At 48.5% G+C, this 22422-nt stretch overlaps 1 protein-coding gene across 4 annotated transcripts in view; it reads left to right on the top strand.

Moving 5' to 3' along the window:
- NGEF (neuronal guanine nucleotide exchange factor) overlaps positions 1–22422 on the top strand; it is a 48183-nt gene that overhangs the window by 24337 nt on the left and 1424 nt on the right. For all 4 annotated transcript variants that reach the window (XM_027878354.1, XM_027878353.1, XM_027878355.1 and 1 more), the window contains 11 exons: positions 478–654; positions 763–866; positions 5512–5786; positions 11890–12050; positions 12191–12343; positions 14322–14451; positions 15212–15286; positions 17134–17223; positions 18452–18615; positions 19644–19799; positions 22150–22229. In XM_027878354.1, coding sequence (XP_027734155.1) covers positions 478–654; positions 763–866; positions 5512–5786; positions 11890–12050; positions 12191–12343; positions 14322–14451; positions 15212–15286; positions 17134–17223; positions 18452–18615; positions 19644–19799; positions 22150–22229 — 1565 coding nt within the window. The remainder of the gene's footprint in view (positions 1–477; positions 655–762; positions 867–5511; positions 5787–11889; positions 12051–12190; positions 12344–14321; positions 14452–15211; positions 15287–17133; positions 17224–18451; positions 18616–19643; positions 19800–22149; positions 22230–22422) is intronic.

Below are 22422 nucleotides of genomic sequence, written 5' to 3'. Positions count from 1 at the left end.
TCTGAGGGGGTTGCGGGAGCCCGAGAGGAGACTCTGAGGGGAGTTTGAGGGGGTCTCTGTGAGGAAAATCTGTGAGGAGGCTCTGAGGGGGGGTCTGAGGGGAGGCTCTGAGGGAGCTGCGTGGGGGTTTTGGCGGGAGAGCCAGAGGGGGTCGCTGAAGAGGTTTCGGAAGGCTCTGAGGGGATTTTGGTGGAGAGCCCCTGTGGATGCCAGACGGGGGGTGTGAGGGGAGGCTCTGAGGGGATTTGAGGGGGCTCTCTAGAGATTTTGGGGGAAAGCCACGGGGACGCCTGGAGGGGGGGTCTGAGAAGAAGCTCTGAGGGGAGATAGGAGGCTCGGAGGGGGCTTGGGGGCAGAGCGTCTGGGGTGGGGGATGTCTAAGGAGAGGCTCTGAGGGGGTTTCGGGGCTCAGAGGGTCTCGGGAGGCTGCGGGGGTGCCCCGGGGGCGGCCGCAATTCCCCTCTCCCTCCTGCGCAGGCTGCTGCCTTCCTACCCCCGTTACCGTGGCAACCGCCCGGACTCCCCCAGCCCCGCGCTGCCGCCGCCGGAGCTGCTGGGCAGCCGCCTGCCGCCGCCGGCCATGGAGCTGCTGGCCGCGGCCCTGAGCGCCGCCTGCGCCCTCGACCAGGACGGCTCGGCGGGACAGCCCGGCAGGTGAGGGGGGGCTGAGGGCGGGGGAGCGAAGGGCGCGGGCGGGCGGAGGGGCCGCTGTCCCGCCGCCTTCCCGCCGCGGCTCTGAGGGCTCCCGTCCGACTCCCGCAGGAACCCCCCCGCCGCCGCTGAGGAGACCCCCGCCGGCACCGCCGAGCCGCCGCCCGCACACCCCATGACGGCCGACTCGTGGAGGAACCTCATCGAGCACATCGGTAAGGAGCCGTGCCGCGGGGAGCCGGGCGGGCTGTCCGGCCGCCGCTGCGCCCTCACACAACTTCGCCGCTCGTCCCGCTCCTGCCCCGCCGGCGGCGCAGCAGCCCCGAGGGGTGCCCTCCGCCCGGCCAGCCGCCTCTCCCTGAGCTCCCAACCCCTCATCTGAGCCCCCAAAGCAGACCTGAACCCACCCGGTGTGCGGCCGGGGGCCCTCGGGCTGCGGGACCCCAGCTCCCTGTCCGTGCTGGGAGCATCCGCGCTGTCGGTGTAAAGCATCGTTGTCGTGGCCTTTTGCCGTCTTTCGGGGCATCAGGTTTGTGCGCTGCCTGGCAGGAGATTAATGCAGTTGCTGAGCAGCCTGACTCCCGTTCATAAACAACGATTACTTCTTGTAATTGCGAAGCAATTAATCATTCAGGCTACCCCAGACTTTCTGGTAAAATATTATTTTGTGTACTCAAAAGACATAAGACTAAAGTATTGTGTCCCTCGTCCTTTCGGACATTAGTTGTATACATGGGGTTCGCATCTATTCGATGTAACAGCCACTGGCATAGCACTTGGAAGAGAGGAGTAAGTGATTTTATCATTTGTGGTCTCTGAAAAGATAGAGTTGAGGTTATCTGGGTGGTTGTGGAGGAGAGGACTCACACTTTTGCTCTTGTGGTTTGTTTCTCGTTTGTTTTTGGTTTTGTTTTTGTTTGGTTTTTTGTTTGTTTGTTTTAATTATTATTAAATTTTGTGGCATGCAGAGAGGACCTTCACAGCTTGTTTCTTTTATTTCCCACATCAGAATTGTGACTTTCCTCGGAGGGATTTGGGCAATGGCAAAGTAAAACCCCATCCTGGGGCAGGTTTTGTGGTGGGAATAGAGAAGCTTTGTTTTTAAACAATTCTGTTCAGTTCCAGGAAATGAAACAAACACACTTTAATCTAGAGGGCAGGAATGCAGCACTTAGCATGGGAAAACTGGGGAGATAACTCTCAGGAGCAGCAAAGCAAACCTCCCTGGCACGAACGAGGAGGCTTCTCACACTATTTGGTGTCTTTGCTGTTTGCTGTCAGGTTGTGGCAGGCAAGGCTGGTTCTTGCTGTTCCTGATGCCACTGGGACAGTGCTGGGGAAGGAGGCTGGTGTGAACCCAGCAGCTTGCCAGCGTCTGTCAGAAAAACCAGCTGAGTCTGGGACCTTCTGGAGGAAAGTGGTGAACAATTTGCTTGAGTGTTACCAGATCTGTTACCTGCTTTTGGCTGTGTAGGTACTAATCTCCCAAGGGAGATGTGTCAGAATGCTGTCAGTTTACTGGGACTGTGCAGCTAAGAGGTGAGATAAAAATACTAAAGCCAGCAGGATTTCACAGCAACCCAGTTGCTATATTCATATATATTTCTGTGTGCTGTGTATCAGAGGGAAGGTGTGCAAAAGCTCTGCACGCATCAGTGTAGCTACAAGAAGGTATGTTTTGACCCTGATGGAGGAGGCAGCGTTTTGACAACCAGGGATGCAACGCTTGTCCCCAGCAGAGGTATTACATCAAATGGCTGGAGCACACCCACTCCCTTCCCTCCCTCCTGCCTTTAAGGCATTAGTGGACTTTTTGCCTGAAACTGGAGCAGAGAATTTCAGAGAAAACATCTCTGGGCCTCCTGAGATTTTACATAGCTTTCAATGTAATAACGTTTACTTTAAGAGCGCTGCTAACTCTCTAAGGCAAGGATTTCCACAATTAGTAACTAGTTTTTCAATTACCCTCCCAGGTTTTGAGAGAGCTGGGAAGGGAGACTGTGACAGCAAAATTAGATGGAATAAACATCTAAGGGAAAGGTCTGTTATGTAGTATAAAAACTATGTAAACATGCCTTAGGAAGATCAGCCTTAAACACTAAAGTCAATAATTACCACCAAACTCATGGTCTGACCACAGGGGTTAACCTTTAGCCAGGTCACGGTAAGGACAGTTGGGACAATAAGGAATGAAGGGAGCTAGTACAGGTCTCTGACATTTTGTACTTGTTCACTTACTAAATCTAAGCATTTACTAAATCATTATATCCTCTGAGTCACATTCAACAGCGTCTTTCTACACATTCAGTCAGTTCCCAGATGTATTGTTCTCCTTTCAACATGTCAAGACCCTGTTCCCTGACCTTGCATCTGTGCATCTGTTACCTGTCCTCTGCTGTGGCCATCTCCTGCTCTGTCTGGATGAGGCTTTGGCGTAGCTTCTCTTGTTTTCTCTCGTCTAAGTCACTTCTCTGCCCATTGTAACCTCTTTACTGACATATGGATAGACCTTTCAGACCAAGAAAGTGGGAATGTCTCTTATCCTTGCTAGCACAGCCTTCTGTGTTTCTTCCTACGCTTCTGCCTGAAACTTCTACCTACCTGCCTTTTGTCTTTCTTCTGGTACCACCTTTCTGCTTTCTCTCCATATTCCTGTCTGTGTTAGAGCTTCAGCCAGTCTCTCTTTATTTCCCTCCTTAAAATGACCTACCTTGCTGTCATTTCTGGGTGAGTTCCGCCAGTCTGATCTCTCCATGTCTATACTTGCCTTTGCCTGCCACTGATGGCTCCATAGGTCTTATCTCTTGGGCAGTCAGGGAACCTGGAAACAAAATCAAGCTTCATTATCTGCATTTTATTTCCCTAAAAGCAAGGGGAAAATAGTCTTGAGGACCTTTTCTAAAGAGCTGCTCTCCAGATCTCACAAGGGGCCTTAAATCCCCCTTACACAAAATATCCTCTGACTTGCAAGGCAGACCCACCAGCACAACACAGCTGTACAGTCAACACTGCAATATAAGTATCTCCAATATGAGTATTTCACTTCAGTTTCCCAGCATATTTTCCCTCGAGCGGAGCACTGCCCACGTTCCTGCAGGGTGTTACTGCCCAGCCTGTCCTGCTCTCTGTGGGGCAGGAGGGCCCAGTGCTGTGCTGCCCCAGAGCCCTGAGCACAGGCTGAGCCTGTAGATCAGTACCACTGAAAGCAGCTCCCTTTTAACAGGCTCTCCGCTCTTTCCTGAAGGAGCCTTTCCACCCTTCTACCTCCTCAGCACCCTCCCTGATGCTGAAGATCAGGCACTGATGCTTAGGAAAGCCATATAAACCTCGTTGACGCAGAGAGAAATTACATAAGTAGCAGCAGCGTGCGAAACTTCAGGGGAAGTCTCCTCTGCTCAGCATTGTGTAGGAAGCTACCAGAAGACTGTATGGTTTCCTAGGCACAGCTCCCCTTATTGCTATTTTAATCCAGTGTTGAACATCTTTCCAGGAAGAACAGATAACAGGATACACTCGCAGACTGCAGCAACGTTGTCCTTGTGTCTGTGCTTCTCCCCAGCATATTTCCCATACAGCTCCAGCAGTGACTGGTACAGAGCCTCCTGGAAATGGGGCCAGAGTTTTAATAGGCAGCAGCATCTACATTTCTGCCCTCCCTAGACAAACTCCTGACCCCGTTGTCTCTCACCTTATTACACACAAAATTTGCTTCTGAGATCAAATATTGTGAGTGCTTGTGACCAGATAAATTTTAACCCCTAGAGATTCAGACAAAATAAATTATGTAGGGTGCTCTTTTTAACAGCAAAGGTTTTTCTTTTTATTCATTCATGTTACACTTTACAATTCAAGCATGAACTAAGGGAGATAATGTTATTGTGCTTCTTCAGTTTTGGTAAGGGAGGGGAGTGACTCAGAGCATTTTCATGTTTTCTTGTCCCTACATATCTTCTCAAGCAATTAAAATTCTGGGTCCTACAGGTGGTTCAGAAATAGAAATGGGACAGATCAAAAGCCCTCAGAGAGGCAAAGGTTGTTCTAAAGATGGCCAAAGAATTTCAGGATTCCTACCTTCTTCACGCTGTCAGTTGAAATCAGGCATGGGGGCAAATTTCAATTGCCATTTCATCTACTCCTGAAGTTAGTAATTGAAACTCAGAAGCCCCCTCGTGTGATTGATGTGCTGCCAGCTGGTGTCAATTCAGAGCCTAGTTCTTAGTGATGTAACATTCAGGTACCTTTTGAATGTTAATTTTGTATCTTCAATCATCATAGAAACTGAAAAGGAAAACAGAGAGATATTAAGCAACGTCCAAGGCTAACCACAAAGTCAATACCAAAACAAACTAGTAACTGTAGCTTCTTGTCCTAAAGCTTCACCTGCCTGAACAGCAGCTCAGTGTTTCCTCATTAAGGATTTTCAGTGCCATCAAATTGCTCCCTTAAAATAGTTTCAATGTAGGCAGTATTACTTTCCTAGACACACATTTAAACATACATATCAACCTATATAACTTGTAACGTAGTAATATAAGAGAAAATCAAGGTTTAAAAGCCATTTAAAAGCCTGGCGAATGATGAACCGCTTCTTTTAGGTCTTCTGATTGATCAGGGGTTCCTCTGACTGTTACTAAATGTTTTATAAAGCAGATTGTTGACAACACTGTAGATTTAGGAATGGCCTTCCATTTATAGTTTCCACTTCTGGCTGAAACAGGAATGCCATAATTGGCTTCCCGTTCGCACGGAAGGGGTCTCTCTGCTGAGGTGACTCAGCACAAAGCAACTGTCCTTTCCCACAATACTTCTCTACTCTCTTGTTCAGCTGTCACCCCTCACACCTGTTATATTCCCTCCTAGGGCTCTTGTACCAGGAATATCGAGATAAATCTACACGCGAGGAGATTGAAACCAGGCGACTGCAGGATTCACAGGCAAACCCTGAGGAGACTTCACCCAGTGAGGAAACCCCATCTGAAGCAGAGCCTACAAGTACAACCGAAAACAAAGCTCCACCACAAATCAGTTTGCTGAGGAATTCCAACTCCAGGTTCAACTTATGGCAGGATCTTCCCGAGATCCGGAACAGCGGTGTCCTCAGCATCCTCCAGCCAGATGAGATCAAGCTGCAGGAGGTAATGAGGGAAGGCGGAGTGCTTCTTAACTGCATTGCTGCTTTAAAAAGTGAGAGTGAATTAGGGCAGATTATCAAGATTTAAAAACTAAAAGCTTCACAGCAGTCACAGACAAGCCTTACTCTGCTGACTGTTTTCTGTGTTGCACTGGTTAGCACCACTCGCTCTTTTTTTGAAACTATAGGTGTTGTTCTATATTCTGTATGTTCTGTTGCTGCTGGACATTTCTGTAGCAAAAAGAACTTTTCCCTTTTCTGATTCAGCTTTAGGAGCAATTTACAAAAGAAGAGGGATAATGAGGAGGTTTTTACAGTAGAGCTTTTGGTTCCAGTGCACGTTAATCCTCTTCTGAAGTTGCTAGCAGGACACATACTTTCCACCAGGAATCTTAGAAGAATTCAACTGTAAGGTTTTGAATATGATGGCATTAATAGAAAGAGAAGAGATGGAGATTGATAAACTTCATCATATTTCTTTGTTGTTACTTGGAGCCTATTACAAAACAGGAAAAAATAACGACAGGTATATTTGTGTTTTATCCATACAGTGCAGTGACATCACTGCCTTAGAATCACATGCTGTTGACTTACAGGGCTGCGTCAGACAGTGAAAGGAGTGGGTGGGGGTAGCTGCCACAAGTAATGAAAACATCAATCGCACAGCAATTTACAACTGGTTGCTATTTTGGGGAGTGTGGGGAGCCTGAGTGCTCTCTGTCAATGCATAGCACTGCATTCATAGCAGATGACAAGCCTTGTTTAGTGTGTGATGTGCATTGTAATACGAGCAATGGGCCTTCAGAGACTCCCTCCTTTGAGTCCCACCATACTCCTGCACCAGCATTGCTTCTGCTGAGAGGGTTGTGGCAGTGTGTCTGTTCATCTCTGGCTTGTGACATTGTACCCAAGGTACTGAAGAACATCCCAGGGTGTGAGCAGTTCCCCCTAAGTTTACCTGGATCTGCACAATCAGCACTCATGAACTGCTTGTGCACACAGTGTCGGTGCTGGCCGTGGCCCTGCGAAGGCTCACCCCGTGCCCCGGGGGTGTGAAGGGCAGGGCTGTGCCACTCACACCCTTAGTGCAATGGACCCGTGTTTATACACAGTACCTGGGGCTGGCAAGCACAGGCTGGTGGTGAGTCAGGGTTAGGGCTGAAGGTGACTGCAATGATTTGTTGTTTTTCCATGTTCCTCTTCTGCACTGGTTATTTCCATATCAGATTTGTTCTGTTTACCTGGCAAAACATGGTACTTTCAAGTGCCAGCATTACAAACACAATCTGGCATCTGAAAAATTACAAGCTTTTCCTTTTATTTTGCTTCAAAACGAAGAGTTTTTTACAGAGAAATATTTGCTTGAACGTGTGCATTATAGACTTCAAAGCCTGCCATTTCTGTTAAGTTACATTCATTACCTGTAGGTGTTTTAAGGAAAAAAATCTCTGCGCTGCTAAATCCCCACATCAAGTGTGCTCAATTTTCTCCTCTCTGCTTAAATAAAAAGAGAAATAAAGCAGATGGAGAATGGGACAGTGCTGCCTTAAAGAAGTTCTGTGCTTTCTCCAGTGTTAGTTTATCACAGCTGAAATTTTCTTCCTGTTTGTTCTGGGATTAGCACAGTAAGAGATTATAATATTGCTCAAAGCCAGAAAGCTGTGAAATTGGCTGAACATTGACTGGACAAAGTGGAGAATTTGCTCTGTGAGGAGAGTCAAGGACAGAAAACAAAGAGGGCTGGAGGAACCACAGAGGCAGTTGAGGAGATGATGTTGGATCCAGCTTTGCTCCTGCAGTGCTGGAACCCTGCTCAAGCTGGATGTGAGCTGGGAGTGTGAGCTGTACATGAGGGTTTGATTTAGTGAATGTAGAATGTTCAGCTTTGTGAAGGAGAATTGGAGACGTTTTCCTGAAGTACAGGACAGCAGAAATTATGGAGTTGACATCAAAAATCGTACCTATCTGACCTATTTTATCTTCAAAGCTATGGTAAACACAGGGCCTAAAGAGCTTCAGTCAGGGGAGATAGAACAAAGTATTATTTAGACCACAGGAATGCAAGGTACAAAAAGACACAGGTGTTTTTTCAAGCATCAAAACAAGAAACTTGACTGGAAGAAACTTGACTGGAAGACCAATGAATACTTGAAAAGCGTCATGGAAGGCAATTTGTTATTGTCTCCATTGGAACAAATGGGCCAGAAAATGGGAGTTTCAGGAAGAAAAAAAACCAAACCAACCAAAAAATGCCAAACCCAACCGCCCCCAAATCCACATCCACATTTCAGCAAGTTCAGAAATAAATATAGAAAGATATCTTCCATAGAAAGGTACGAAACAACAACTGGAAGTACCCCAGAAAAATGTGGCTGCAAATACCGAAAAATCCCTGGTTCATACCACAAAGGTCAAGGAAATACAAAAATTATGTGCTACTGGAATAATTATCAGAAGCGACTAAGTCATTGATAGGGTAGTTTTAATTACCCAGATGTGTGTTGAGCAAACACAGCCCAGCATGAATCACCAAGGGCTTTCTTCCACAAGAAGAACAAGCCAAAGGAAATGCTCTGGGTTCTGACACGGAGTCAGAGTGGAAGGGATGACAGGCACATGTGTGTAGCAGGAGGAAGAAAGGCCTGGAGAGAACACACTCCCTGTGTTACGTGGGATTTCCATTACAACAAACTCTGTCCCCAAGGCACTAGGCTCTGAAGAGATAGTGATCCAGAGAAATGGCATTGAATCAGTGAAAATTCTTTCAGCACAAGCCTAAAGAAAATACTGGTATGGCCTTTTTTTGGAGCAGTTCTGTGGTTTATTCCTCTTTCCTACTTCAGTTCTCTCCTTTTTGGTCTGTCCTTGTTTTATTTACTGAATAGTTTCTTCATTTTGACCTTTTCTGCTTGTTAACTGTATTATGTTATGGTTGGACTCCATCTTAGAGGCCTTTTCCAACTTAAACAGTTCTATGATTTTCCTACACCCTGTTTATCTTCTGTGTTTAAGGAGATTTGGAGCTGAGTGGAACTCACCCAAAACATTCTTAGTCTTTGAACTGAACCATTTTTGCTGAGATGTATGAGCTTTGATAAATATTTTTGTCAGGTATTATTTGGATTCAGGTCACTTTGGTGTTAGAAGAAGGGGCTGAGACAGACTAGTCTGCACCCATGGTGTGAATTTAAGTGACAAAGCTGCTGCTCTGGAAATATTCTTTGCTTGAGCAAAAGTTGTGTGCACTGGTGGCATGGCCTGTGTGGAAGAGAACACTTGTGCTGAACTTACTGCACTGACCCTGTGAAGGCAGCGAGGTGTGAGAGTTGCTCAAAGCCAATGCCAAGGCAAGGGGTCAGAGCAGTGTCCCTCCTGGACTAGACCTGGACTCCCCCTTCTTACCTGGAGGGTTACATGAAGAGCGGGGCCATCAGGAACAGGTATTTCCAATCTCTGCACTAAAGCACCATATTACCTCAGTGGGAACTGAGCCTGTAGGATTCATCTTGTCCTTGATGGCTCTTATTTCCTTTCCTTTTTGATCTTCTGCATTTCCTTCTTCCTTAGGCTTCACATCTCTTTTCCTTTCTCAGCCTCCCTGCCAAAACATAAGCAATGAAAATGATTGTCACAGCTTTTGTGTGCTTCTGAGATTTCACGAAGGTAATGACCCAGAGGACTGATGGAACAGCGTTGGTCATGTTTCCAAGAGAGACTTTAAGACTCAAGAAGACAGCAATATGTCAAGTGACATTTAGTTCAGATTTTTTCCTAGTATTTTTGCACTTCTGAGACCAGAAGTTGATGCTCTTTTTTTCTAGTGACTGCTTAGAGCCAGCAGAGCTCGGTTACTCCACAGGGATCACATCATTGCATCACAGGTGGATGTTTGGTGCCAGTTTAGGAGGTTTGCAGCTTGTTCTTCCCATCCAAAGTGGAAACAGCTAGCTGGGCTGCCAGGAGCAGGTACTTTGGGTCTGCAGAGGACCAGCTGGATCTCCAGAGTAAAGTAGGAATCAGCCCCTTGCACATGCTATGAACAGTACCAGAAACTTGTCCCAACCAGTGAAGATGTTCTTTACTTTCAGCATCTCCTTTAAGTCAGAACCCTGTGCCTGGATATTTTCCCTATGGATTTCATTATTTCTTTAGGATGGCCTGCACTCTGCACCTGCCCATGCAGGTCTAGCACCTTCCACTATGGTGAAGAGGAAACACACACAAACTGATTTCTCCAAACATAGGCAGAGGGGCTTCTGCAGACCAGGAAGCATCCTCCTAGAGGAAGCAAATTGGCTGAAGGTTTAAGGGCTCTGGTAGAGTGGCAGGTCTTGATCTTGGCTCTCACAACCATCCTGCAATCAAATTTGGCAGAAAAAATGATAGGAGGTGTCAATCTCCAGGATATCTGGAAGGGAGAGTTGGCTGTCCCAACATGTCCTGTCTTATTCTTTGTTGTGTCTTTGCATATTTCCACTTCTGCTCTCATTTGTCAAATAAAAAGGTACAGTTAAAGCTGTAAAAGTTGCATTTAGGACTGAGCCAGTCATGCAGAAAGAGGGAGGTTCTCTCCCAGGTTCACCAGGTGCCTGGGTAAAGCTGTTGGAGGAGCTGAGCTGATACTCCTCCACTTTTCTCATGAGGAAACTGGCCTTGGAAAAAAATCCAGCACCTTCTTATTCCTTAAACACTCTCTGTTCCACGGTCGCTGACTGAGCACGTTCAGCTCTAGCCATCTCCCTTCTGGGGGCTGAGCCTCCCTCTCTGGTGCAGGAAAGGACCACCTGTTTGAATTAACTGCCCACTGGGAATACTTCCTAGGCTACCAACTCTGCAAAGAGCTGAAACATCACTTAAACTGATGTTTTAGCTGCTCTGGATTGAGTAACAGTCCCTCCTTGCTGTGCCTGTCCTCCAGATCTTAGAGTGCAGCAGTGTCAGGGACACAGCCCAGGTCTCTCCCTTGGGTTCTTCTGTGATATTTCCAGGAAAAATCTGAAAACTGATCAGCGGAGAATTTAAAATAATTTCTTTAAAAAGCAAAAACAAACAAGCGACAAGCAAACCACAACACAGACCCCCAGCTAATTCAGAAGATATCTTAATATACACGCAGCACAAAAAATCCTGCACGTACCTGTAGCTCCCCTGGATGTCCTTGGCTGTAGCTGGGCCCTGCAGCTGCTGGGAGAGCTCAGGGCCCCACCACTGCCCTGCCTGGCCAGCTCCCACTCCCCAGGGTGCAACACAGGGGCCGTGGGCAGGAGGGGAGCATCCAAGTAGCTTTGGAGTCAGGGAAATGAGACTTTCACAGGGCTATAAAAGATTCCTCTCTCAGTAGCGGCAGCATGGGCCAGCCCCAGGACAAGGAGCCCAAGATATACCTTCATCAAGAGATGTCTGAAGGATCTAACAATTTTTCACCCTGTTGAAGCTCTCATGAGAATCTTCAGTTAATCTCACTTCAACTAATAGATTCATAGTTGTGTAAATACTCTCCTTTTGTATCTCACTCTGAACAAAGATTCCCCCAGAGAGTAAGGGAGCTCTGTGTGCCAATAGTGGACTGTCCCTGTGGCACGTACTGTAGGTAGAAGACTATATATCTTCATCTCATTAAATTGATTTTTATCTCTGAACCAAACCACCAATTTGTCTTCCTGCTTCCACAGACCACATCCTCAGCCTGAGGCTTTGCTCCAGAGTTTTCTCTTCTAATAGGATAAGCAAAGGCTGAAATCTGGAGATAATTTATGATTTATGGTATTAGTTAGGGACTACCGTGTCTCGTCCTGGTCCTCTGTCGATTGGGTCAGAAAAGTGTGTGGCCAGGGCTGACCAGGGAGGGAGCCTCACTTGGACAGTAACAGCTCTATTTCCGTTGGGTCAGGGCAGATGGTTGGGGAAGGAATCCTCCCCTATTCAAGTCACTATCCCGTGTAACACGTGGCAAATACATTGTGGGCTTCCCTCTGCCTGTCCTCTAGGCTGGAGGGTGGGTGAAGGCCCATGGCTGCGCAGCACAGATGTTCTCAGTAACGCCAGGGGTGCCTCCCTGTAGAAGCAGAAGGTACCTGCTGATTGCCTTCTTTGGGATTCTCCCCCAGGCCATGTTTGAGCTGGTTACTTCTGAAGCCTCATATTACAAGAGCCTCAATCTGCTGGTGTCTCACTTCATGGAGAATGAGCGTCTGAAGAAGATCTTACACCCGTCTGAGGCGCACATCCTTTTCTCCAACGTGCTGGATGTGATGGCTGTCAGCGAGCGGTAAGGCAGCTGCTGAGTGGCAGAGCGGGCAATGGCTTTAGCTGACCTCAGCCGTGCAGGGATGGAGGAGCTGCCTTCTCCTGGCAATTGCCTGGGACAGACAGGCCACAATTAAATATGGGTGCTGGCTTTCTCTCTAGCTTCCTGTTGGACCTAGAGCAGCGGGTGGAGGAGAACATCGTGATCTCGGACGTGTGCGACATCGTCTACCAGCACACGGTCAATCACTTCTCCGTGTACATCACCTACGTGTCCAACCAGACCTACCAGGAGAGAGCTTACAAGCAGCTTCTGTGAGTTCTAGTCCTTGTTGTTAAATTACTTTGTAAAATGGTACAGGCCACAGATGTAGCTGTAATTTTGATGGGTGGCACAGAAACAGGATTTCCCACTCCACCGATTTCTCGCTACAGCCATAAAACCCCTGCAATTAAAGGCTTTATTGTAAAGATGGGGTTGTATAGTGTGCAGGTAACATGGCAAGTAAATTCAGAACCAGCAGTTCCCAACTGTGGGAAATAGTTGTGGTGCACACAGGGCCACGTGCTTGTGAAATGCACGTATTTTGAAACTGCAAGTAGAGGCAACAAATAAAAGGCCAAGAATATAATATAAACCTCTGATGACAAAAACAGCCACTGCTTTTCCCAAGCTTTTCAGCAAGACACTTGACCTTCCCAAATTTGATAATTAACTCTTTCTCAGAACAACAGACTTTTCTTAAAAGATTAAAAAAAAAAAAAAAAAAAAAAAAAAAAAAAAAAAAAAAAAAAAAAAAAAAAGGCAAAAAGCTATTTGCTTCACTCTCTGGTGTTACACACACAGACCTAGGCCTGAGGATATAATTCAAGATATTTTTGTAGTATTTTTCAAGTTTAGCAAGTCTTTTGGTCCAGTAGGAATTCTCTGATACCAGCTCAAAACAATGAGTGCCCTACAAGCTTGTCTTTGAGCAGGAGATTTAATTTTTCTTTAGTTACAATGTCCTGGATTCTTTCAGGACAGCCAATTACCAATGCTGCAGTGTATTTTCTCCTGCAGCAGCAGCTGGTTCAGGGGAGTATAACAATGCCTAGACCCTTCCTTTCCCTGGTCTCCAGCTTTTGAGGGAAAAAAACACTTTTAGGGAGCCTCTGCTGAGCTTGGCCAGCTGCTCTCTCCAAAAGGAGGGTAGGACAGGGTTTCCTTCAGTCAGAGGTGAGCGGTACAGCTGCAGAATACAAACCATTTGCCTACAGTCATTAACTAAATGCTCAGAAGCGAAGCAGCAATAGGCTGGATTACTGGAGCTTAAAAAGGACCTGTTGGAGATCGAGGTATTCCTCAGTGTGAGTTCCGAGGGCAGCGTTTTTTGTCTGTGAGAATACATAAAGCACATTGAAAAGAACAGACTCCCTTCGAAGCCCAGGCTCCCAGCTAGCACAAGAATTTTGCAGCACTGGGCTGAACTCGAAGCCTGAGGTGTTCCCCCCACAGTTCCCAGTTCCCCCCACTGGGCAGGTGAGTCACACCATCACAGAGCACCTCCTGCAGCAGGGAGCACTGCCAGTGGCTTCCCTTGGATGTTGTCAGAACACACAGTACAGACAGGTTTTGCACCGTGAGCAGCCTCGTTGGCTCCACGCTGTTTCTGCGGGCCAGGGCTCCAGCAGTGCCAGCCTTTCCCAGGCCCTGAGGCTACCAGGAATTGGCTGTGGCAGCTGGGCCTTCTGAGACTGCTCCATGCTGCTGTGTCCATGGCCCACTCCTGTCCTCATCTCCTGGGAACACCATCAGGGAAGGCTCGGGCATGGCCCCTGCCCTTCTCAGGCCAGATAATGATTGCCATCCTCCAGCTAAGCAGCAAGGACTATCCAAGCTTGAGCTGTTTTGTGGCTTGTCTTGTTCTTATGACTATGTGAATTTCACCTTGTCACAGAGTTCCAACTGTGTAAAAATATATAATTATGGCTCTGACTCATGTACTTGGACACACACCCCATTCACACACACCTACGCACGCAGCGTATGCTGCTGAGCTGGAGATGAACATATGTGAGTGCTACCATGGCTTGTACATTAGAAGTCTATTTTTTCCCTCCCCCAACACTATAAATAGTTTTAGATTCAAACTAAAATACACCTAGAGGCATTCAGTCCCCTCCTCCTCTCTTATCTCCTGTGGCAGATGGTATCTCTTGCGACCAAGCTGCTTTTGGGTCACCAGCCCTGTATGAGAGTCCCAGGCAGAGTAGCACTCAAAGTCCTCACCTTCTCTGTGTCTCCTCTCAGCCAGGACAAACCAGCTTTCCGGGAAGTGATCTCACAGCTGGAGCTGGATCCCAAGTGCAAAGGCCTGTCATTTTCTTCCTTCCTGATTCTGCCATTTCAAAGAATCACTCGGCTCAAGCTGCTGGTGCAGGTAGAGTTCTGCTCGTATCTCTGTCACAAAGGTCTTCTGGATCACTCCTGTAATTGTCTTTTCCAGCAGCTGTGAATGGGGCTTAGATACAGCCATGATCAACCCTGGAGCTGGGGGAAGCCTTTCCACAGAGTTAGAATTCCCCATGAATACGGACAAGAGATTTCAGTCCAGCAGAGACCACCCCCGAGTTAGTGTTGAATTTGCCAGATAGCTTTTACTGACTGAGAGAGTTGGGAAGGGACTTGGTTGAGCTGCTAGAAAGGGTAGCAAAAGTCCATTAACCCAGCTGCCTGATGGTTAGGATGGTGACACACAGATGCAGAACAGCTGGTGGACATGGGGATGCTACCTCATATGGTGCCTTAGACCAGACTGGCAGCCATTCTCCTCCTGTGCTTTGCCAGCTTGTCTAAACACTGCTGGAGAACATGCTTGTAGGGATGGGGAAACAGCTCAGTCCCAAATGGTCTTATCCCAGTGGCATTGCCACTAACATTATCTGTCAGTGCCAGCTCTAGCTATATTAATTTATTACTTTATGTATAAAATAAGAGTCTTCCTGTTACATTTCCCTTAGATATAAGGTCATATGGGAACAGGTTGTAATGAGAAAGAGAAACCAAGAGGTGAGGGTCACTGTACTCTCTCACCTCTCCTGTAATTAGGTGGATGGCCAGAAGTAGCTCATAGGCTAGCGAAGACCTTTCTGTGCTCTCAGGTGGGGATCAGCATTAACACAGCCTTTCCTCCCCTGCAGAATATTTTGAAGAAAGTGGAAGAGAAATCTGACAGGGAATCTACAGCCCTGGATGCACATAAAGAATTGGAAACAGTAAGTCTGAATAAGTTAACTGAAGACCATTAAGACTGAACCATCATGCTCATTTCATGCACATACACCCCTCAAAAAATGACCTACAGACTGCATTTCATCCTGGAGCTGTTTGAATCCTGTCACTGCATTTCAAGAGTAATTTTTTTTCCTGAAGTCTGAAAGATGGACTAATCTAGCAGCACTTAGATGTCAGCGACAAGGAATCCCTTGCTAACAGCAGGTGTGTGTGCTTCTGCTGTAGGAAAGGGCAGAGGGAATGTTTTCCCTCGGGGCCTCCAAGAACACAAGCTGTTTTTGCAGATACCTGAAGGTGATGGATCCCACTGAGAGGTGTAATTAGGGGCAGCAGGCAGCAGGGTACAACTGTGTCAGGTTTCCTCCAACACAACACACTTCTTCCTCTGACCTAGAATAACAGTTTCCTAATGAAGTCCCCAAGCCTGCTTTTAGCCCTCTTCCCTGAGGCTGGTAGGCAGATGTGGTGCTCAGTTGTGCTAGTTACTGCTGTGTACAAAACACCAGGAAGGCAGTGGGATGTTTTCTACCTGGGCTCTTCCTGACATGGTCAGACAGGATGATTTTCATATCTGAATGGTCTGGACATAGCTGGCAGCTCCATGTGCTGGGACAGAGTGCTTGGAACATCTCCTGACTCCTGCAGTTCTGTATTTGAAGTTGAAAACTCTTCTAGAACATTAGCCTGAGCACGGGCTTGCAGCTTCTGGCTGCAACACTGGGCCAGAACTGGCTCTTGGGTTTGCCCTCAGCTAACCTAGGAATTGTACACTCGGAAATTACTCGGGACAAAGACGGACCTTTCAGTGAAGGATGTTCTGTGCTATATTAGTGTCTGCAGAATCCCTCTGGATGCATCTGATAGCCAATTCTTTTCCCACTGGTCAGTAGCCTGAAGAAGGCCTGTTCCTGTAGCATGCAGGTGACTACAGCTGCTGATGGAAAAATGCTGGCATTATATTCAGTTATCAGTGACTCACGTGATCAGTTTGCTCGCTCCTTTGCATGGTTAAACACTGATCTGTAAGTGTGTAAGCTTAGATACCTCATATCCAGCTAGGTCCAGGCATCACAGCAGAGGTCATCTAGCACTTATTTTCTCTGTATGTATCCTGTTTGAGAGGCAAGAGGTGGTCACTGTTTCAGTTGCTGATACTTGGGTGGATTTTGAGTAGCAGAAACAGAGCACAAGGTGGAGCTTGTTCTCCAGCGTAATTTTTCTGCCAAGCCAGTTCTCCAGAGAGTTGGTCCTTATGAAACAGGCAGTGGCATCTAGGTTAAGGTCCCTGTAACAGGGTAGTGCCTGCAGTTGGTTGTGGGTTTTCAGTTAAAAGTTTGCACTCTGAACACAGCTGGGCTCTGTCTGATGAACGTCTCTTTCCCTGGGACATTTCATGGCCTTGGCATCTGATGCTGCTTGGCAGAACCACAGCATTTGCACTTTTGAAATGAAGATGTTTGGCTTCATTCTCTTCCTGAAGATGACACTGCATACGTTCCTCATTTCAAGTGCTGGGAGCAGGGAAGATGAGATGTATGGTGTGTCAGGATCTGGAACACTTTTTTTCACTGTCTGGTTCAGTAACCAAATGGAGCCACCTAACATGTGCTCTGTAACATCTTCTGGGTGTTTGGGGGTTTTGGGCTATTTATGTTCTGAGGTTTTTTTCCCCTTCTCTTTTTCATGCAAACACAGTGTCGATAAAAGAACTTGGCTGGGACAATTCCTGTTACAGCAGGGTACTTCCCTTATCATGGTCAGGCCTTTCCATGCTGTCCATCAACACTTCAGGCCAGTGGAGGCAAACCTTTCTGCTCTCTTTTCCCAGGTGGTGAAAGCCTGTAATGAAGGTGTGCGGAAGATGAGCCGAACAGAGCAGATGATCAGCATCCAGAAGAAGCTGGAATTCAAGATCAAGGTATAAGCACAGGCTGATAATGATGTTAAAGGGAGATGAAAGCTACAAAGTGAAACACTTGAAAGCTGAAAAATACCCAGATGAAGATTGTCATGGCATTTTAATTCATCACTGCATTTATGCATTATGTACAGTCTCTAATTACCTGGTGCTGATCTATTTTGGCTCCACTCAGGGAATGACTAAATCAATATTTAGGAGTGTCTGACCAGATTCCATTTAATATATACCATGAAAGTCCAGTGCTGAGTATAAAGTTGTCAATCCTTTTCATGAGTGCCATGGAGATGCTTCTCAGATCTATCTGCTTCTTGAACTTTAGGGATCACATTTAGCTTTCCAGCAACCTTTTTATGTACCTGAGCAACCAAAACAAAAAACTTTGATTTTTCCAGAGCACTTCACCAGTGTGTCAGGGCTAGACTACAGCCCACAGGACAGCAGTCCATTGGGGTAGCTGCAAAGCTGCCTCCACTTCTGGTAAAGCTTAGGTTGTACTGACAGGCAGGAACTGGTTCACCCTGGAACAGGTCTGCCTTGGGCACTGGCACAGGCAGGGCCACTGGGGGGAAGAGTGCGAGGACTGTGCCACCTGCATGGGGCAAACACTGGAAGGGAGCAAAGGTAGAAGGAGTAGCAATTATACAAATATTTTTCAATATTTCAGTCAATTGGAAATGTAGTGTTTTTCTAGTGTAAGATGTGTTTTGTCCTAGGTGGCTTGTTTTTAACACAGTGTGTATTAAAACTCTAACAGAAGTGCTGTGGTGGCTCGTGGACAGTATCTCCTCCTGCCTAGGACAGACACAACCAGTTAAAACCCTTTTAACCTGGGTTTTTTTGTAGCCAAAAGGCCAAACACATGTTTTTGAAATTCAGTCTCCCTGGCCAGAAAAGCTCAGCCCAGGTGTGAGATGTGCTCTCCTGGAGAGAGCTCAGGGCACAGGTTGTTGCTTCAATCCAGCATTGCCATCCTTAGGCATCTGTCCATTCTCAGGCCCCTGCTGTGCCCCTGTCTGAGTGCTGTCACACTGCTGGGCTGTGCTGGGGATGGCAGAGGGCACTGCCTTCTCCTTGCAGCTCTGCTGCAGCCCCTGCAGTGCAGGTTTTGCTGGTGGGAGCTCACCACCCCTCTCTTGCACCTCTTGTTACTTTCAACATCCTGACCACTCGAACCCAAGGAGTTTTGCTCCTCTCCTGAACTTTGCCGTCTTTTCCTCCCTTCCAGTCCGTGCCCATCATCTCCCACTCCCGCTGGCTGCTGAAGCAGGGGGAACTGCAGCAAATGAACGGTCCAAAGACATCACGAACACTTCGCACCAAGAAACTCTTCAGAGAAATCTACCTGTTCCTGTTCAATGATCTGCTGGTGCTTTGCCGGCAGATTCCTGGGTGAGTCTGTACTACCCGAGTTTGGGTAGTACACAGGACACTTCATTAGTCTGATTTGCCCCTGGATTTATCCAAGCTGTGATCCTGTCCTGTCATCCTGGCCTGACCTGTATACCTCCCTCCATCAGTCACTTGCCTGTGAGCACAGCTGACTCCTCATGGGTGGCACGGCTCTCTCTGACTGAAAATTTATAGAAAACAGGAGTTAAACAGATCCTTAGCCAGGTCTTCCAGCAGGGTAAGTGAGCATCTATCCAGCAGTTTCTGCAGGGTGGCAATGAGTTGCATTGACTGGTGGGCTGACCCAGGAGGCCTGCCTTCCTGTCAAGAAGTGATTTTTGACTCATCACTGCCTGAAGAACAGCTCAGATTTGGTCAGTTAAGCCTTTAAGAAAGCAGACTAGAATGTTTGAGTAGCAGGGAGGGTATAAATTTCGGCCTGAGGCCAGCAGTTATATTTGACAGGGTGTAACCTGCCTCAGAAGGAGGAGGAGGAGGATGTTCTCGTGCTGAGGACTGAGTCCTGTGCAAGCAGACACTGGTCAAACACAGCAGCAGAGAACAGCACACTCTTTGTGGGCTGAACCAGACCCACTGGTGGGGAGCATCTCGCCCGTCCAACGTTCCTAACGAACGTGTCGCCGCAGTGTCTGTGTGCGGAGAAATGTTTTGCTTCTGTGGCAACTGGTATCCAGAAAACACAGAGGGCATTTCATGAATAGGAATGAATTAAGCCTCACAGTCCCCTTGGAGGGAGTACCATCTGTGTTTTGTGCATGGGGAGCTCAGAGCAAGCAACTTGTTCCAGGCCATGCAGGATGCCTAGGGCAGAGCAAGGAGAGGGTTTCTTGCTTTGCGGTGGGTTTTCATAGCCACCCGCTCATCCCTTCCCACAGCAGGACATCTCTTTTTCCTCCTGCCATGCAGAGGTTCCTGGTCTGTGTCCTCAGTACAGTTCTGGGTGGCTGAAGCCAAAGTCTCCTGGGACAACTGCATTTTTTCCTAATCTCCTCTCTAACCTTTCCCAGGGACAAGTACCAGGTGTTTGACTCTGCTCCCCGAGGGCTTCTTCGGGTAGAGGAGTTGGAAGATCAGGGGCAGAGTTTGGCCAACGTCTTCATCTTGAGGCTGCTGGAGAATGCAGATGACCGTGAGGCCAGCTACATGCTGAAGGCATCGTCCCAGTGAGTACCGGGCACCCTGCCAGCTCTCAGCAGTGCTCTCCCCCTGCACCCCGCCTGCACGGGGACCAGCTCTCTGGGCTTTCCAGGGGCAGGCAGGGAGGGATCTCACTGCTGCAGCTGGGCTGGTCCTACTACCCTGTCTGCCCAGCATCACTCTCCCAAGGCTGCCTTTGCCCCCTCCTGCTGAAAAGCACTGGTGAATGAGGCAGGTTTCTCTCCTGTGTGGTGTATTTGTGGTATCTGGGGTGGAGGACAGACAGGCACTTTCTGTTCTGGGACAGAGAGGTCAGAATTCAGCCCAGGCACAGGGGCCCAGCTGCTTTACAGCCTGCAGCATATTCAGAAAGTAAAACCAAGAAGGATGTGCACTGGCACACTCCAACAGCTCTGCTGGCTGCTTCTTCCGTGTCTCCACAGCCAGTGCCAATCTTGTGCAGCCCTTCTGCTGCTGGGGGCCTCCTTGTCTCCCTGGATACAGGGTTTTTGGCTCACTGATTTTTCACTTCAGGCTCCAACAAGCTCAGACTGGGCAAATGATTCAGCTACACTAGCACAGAGCCGATTGGTTTGGAGCACAGGGCATGGCTTTCTCTCTGACCTGAATGTTACCAGGCCCATGTTTTCTAGGCACAGCATCTGTGCCACCAGCTAAACAGCTCCTAGAGATGATGCACAGCCCCAACTGGATGTTCCCTGCTGTCAGTAGGCTGATGTTCATCACCCATGTTCCCAACTGAGCACCAGCCCCAGGGCTGCACCCTGACCCCTGAGCGCAGCCCGGCACCAGTGTCGGGAGGATGAGCCCCCAGCACAGAGAGCAGCTGTCCCTTCTCCCCAGACACGTGGCTGTAGCTCTGCTGCACTGAAAATAGAGGTGTCATTCACATTATGCAGGGCAAGCGCACATCTGACGTCTGTGAGGTTTGGCTGTGCAGAGACTGATAAACTAGGCCAGGGGAGGCAGTGGCAGGTCTGTGCTCTGCATCCTGTTCCATCTTCTAGGTGGCCACGGCAAGTATGTGATCCAGAACATGGCTTGCCAACAGATCTTCAGCAACTGCTGAAGGCTGCTGTTCCAAGGCTGCTGGGATGATGGGGGCAGTACCAGAAACAGATTGGAAGTCTAAAGAATTAGAAGGGATAAGTGGGTGCCAAACAGAGTCTTCTGCATCTGTTCCACAGCTCTTGCACCTCTGAACCCTTATGGCAATGGTGACTTGCTCAGTGGCAGCTCACAGCTAACGCCCTGGGTGGGCACTGCAGGGAGCTGGCAGCTTATTTGGACACAGCTGGTTGCAGGGATAGCACTGGAGCACAGGTGGGCTCCTTGCAGGACGACAGGAGCTGGGTGCTGCAGGCAGGAGCCTAAGAGCTGAGTGCAAGGCCAGCTGTGGACAGAAGCCGCTGGGTTGGTCTCTACCTGGCAGCTCCTCCATGCACAAGGCCCTCATCCTGCATGTCTTCATCACACCAGGAAGGTGTTTCCGCTGGTCCTTGGCACTGTGCTTCAGCCCTGAAGCACAAGGTATTCCCAGCCCCACAGATCAGGCTGCCAGCAATTGTCCTTTATGCCTCCCTTGCAGGCCCCTCTCCTCCCAGAAGACACTCCAGTGGCTTTAGATGTGTGTCAAATTCAGGCCTTAAAACCACCTAAGGAGGTAGAAAGTTCTGGCTCCCTCGAAGCCAGGAGCACAGCTGGGCTTCCAGGCAGGAACTGGAGCCTATGAAAACAAACTGCCCCATTTCCAAGTGGGGCTGAGGGAAGCCTCGGAGGGTTTCTCCAGCACCTGCGAGATCTCACCCTCCTGCTGCAGACCAAGGTTTTGCAGTGTGCTGGGTCTGGCCATGCCTTCACACGGGTCTGTCTCATCCCCTGCTGAGTGAGCTGCAGCGTTTGTCTGCAAGGGAATTAATCAGCTCTGCCCTTTAAATGTTCCTGCACAGCAGCTGTGGGAATAAATGGTTCCTGTCCTGCTTATCTCCAGGAAAAACTGCCCCTGTTGACCAGCCCAGCCAGAGCTGCCTTTGCTTGTTGGATCCCAGAGAACGCCAAGCCCCCACCCCACTGTGCTGGCTCCAGGCAGCAGTGCTGCTTCCCAGAGGGGGACACTGCTGCCTGTGGGGACAGCCAGGGCTGTGCAGAGGGGCCCAGAGTAATGTGCCATGTGTGACATCCCAACCAGGGTGTGCAGGAGCGGGGCTCAGCATCCCCACTGAGTCCAGGACCCCTGAGGAGCAGGCAGGAAAAGGTTGGGAGGAGGAATTCAGAGCCCAGGGCTGGCTGAGCAGAAGAGCTGGAGGACATACAACTGTCTCATGCTCACAGCCTTGGTTTGTCTACCCTATCCAGGAGTGAAATGAAACGCTGGATGATTTCACTGGCCCCGAACCGGAGAACCAAGTTCGTTTCATTTACCTCCAGACTTGTTGGTAAGAGACACAGCATGGGAGCCAGGAGCTCTTCACCCCTACCCAGGGTGTCTTATTCTGCCTGATCTCAGTCCAGCCACATACCTGAGGCCTCTGCCAAAGCTGAACCCTCTCTCTGGGCTCCCGTTTGTTTCCACCATCAATACCTGCTTGTCTCTAGGCCTGGCCCTGACCTTGCCCCGCTCCAACCCAG

Source organism: Empidonax traillii, unplaced genomic scaffold (genome assembly GCF_003031625.1).
Source record: "Empidonax traillii isolate 1590-97213 ecotype Southwest subspecies unplaced genomic scaffold, ASM303162v1 scaffold40:size2234952, whole genome shotgun sequence".
In the NCBI taxonomy this organism is placed as follows: domain Eukaryota; kingdom Metazoa; phylum Chordata; class Aves; order Passeriformes; family Tyrannidae; genus Empidonax; species Empidonax traillii.
This window is presented reverse-complemented; position numbering and strand designations above follow the sequence as displayed.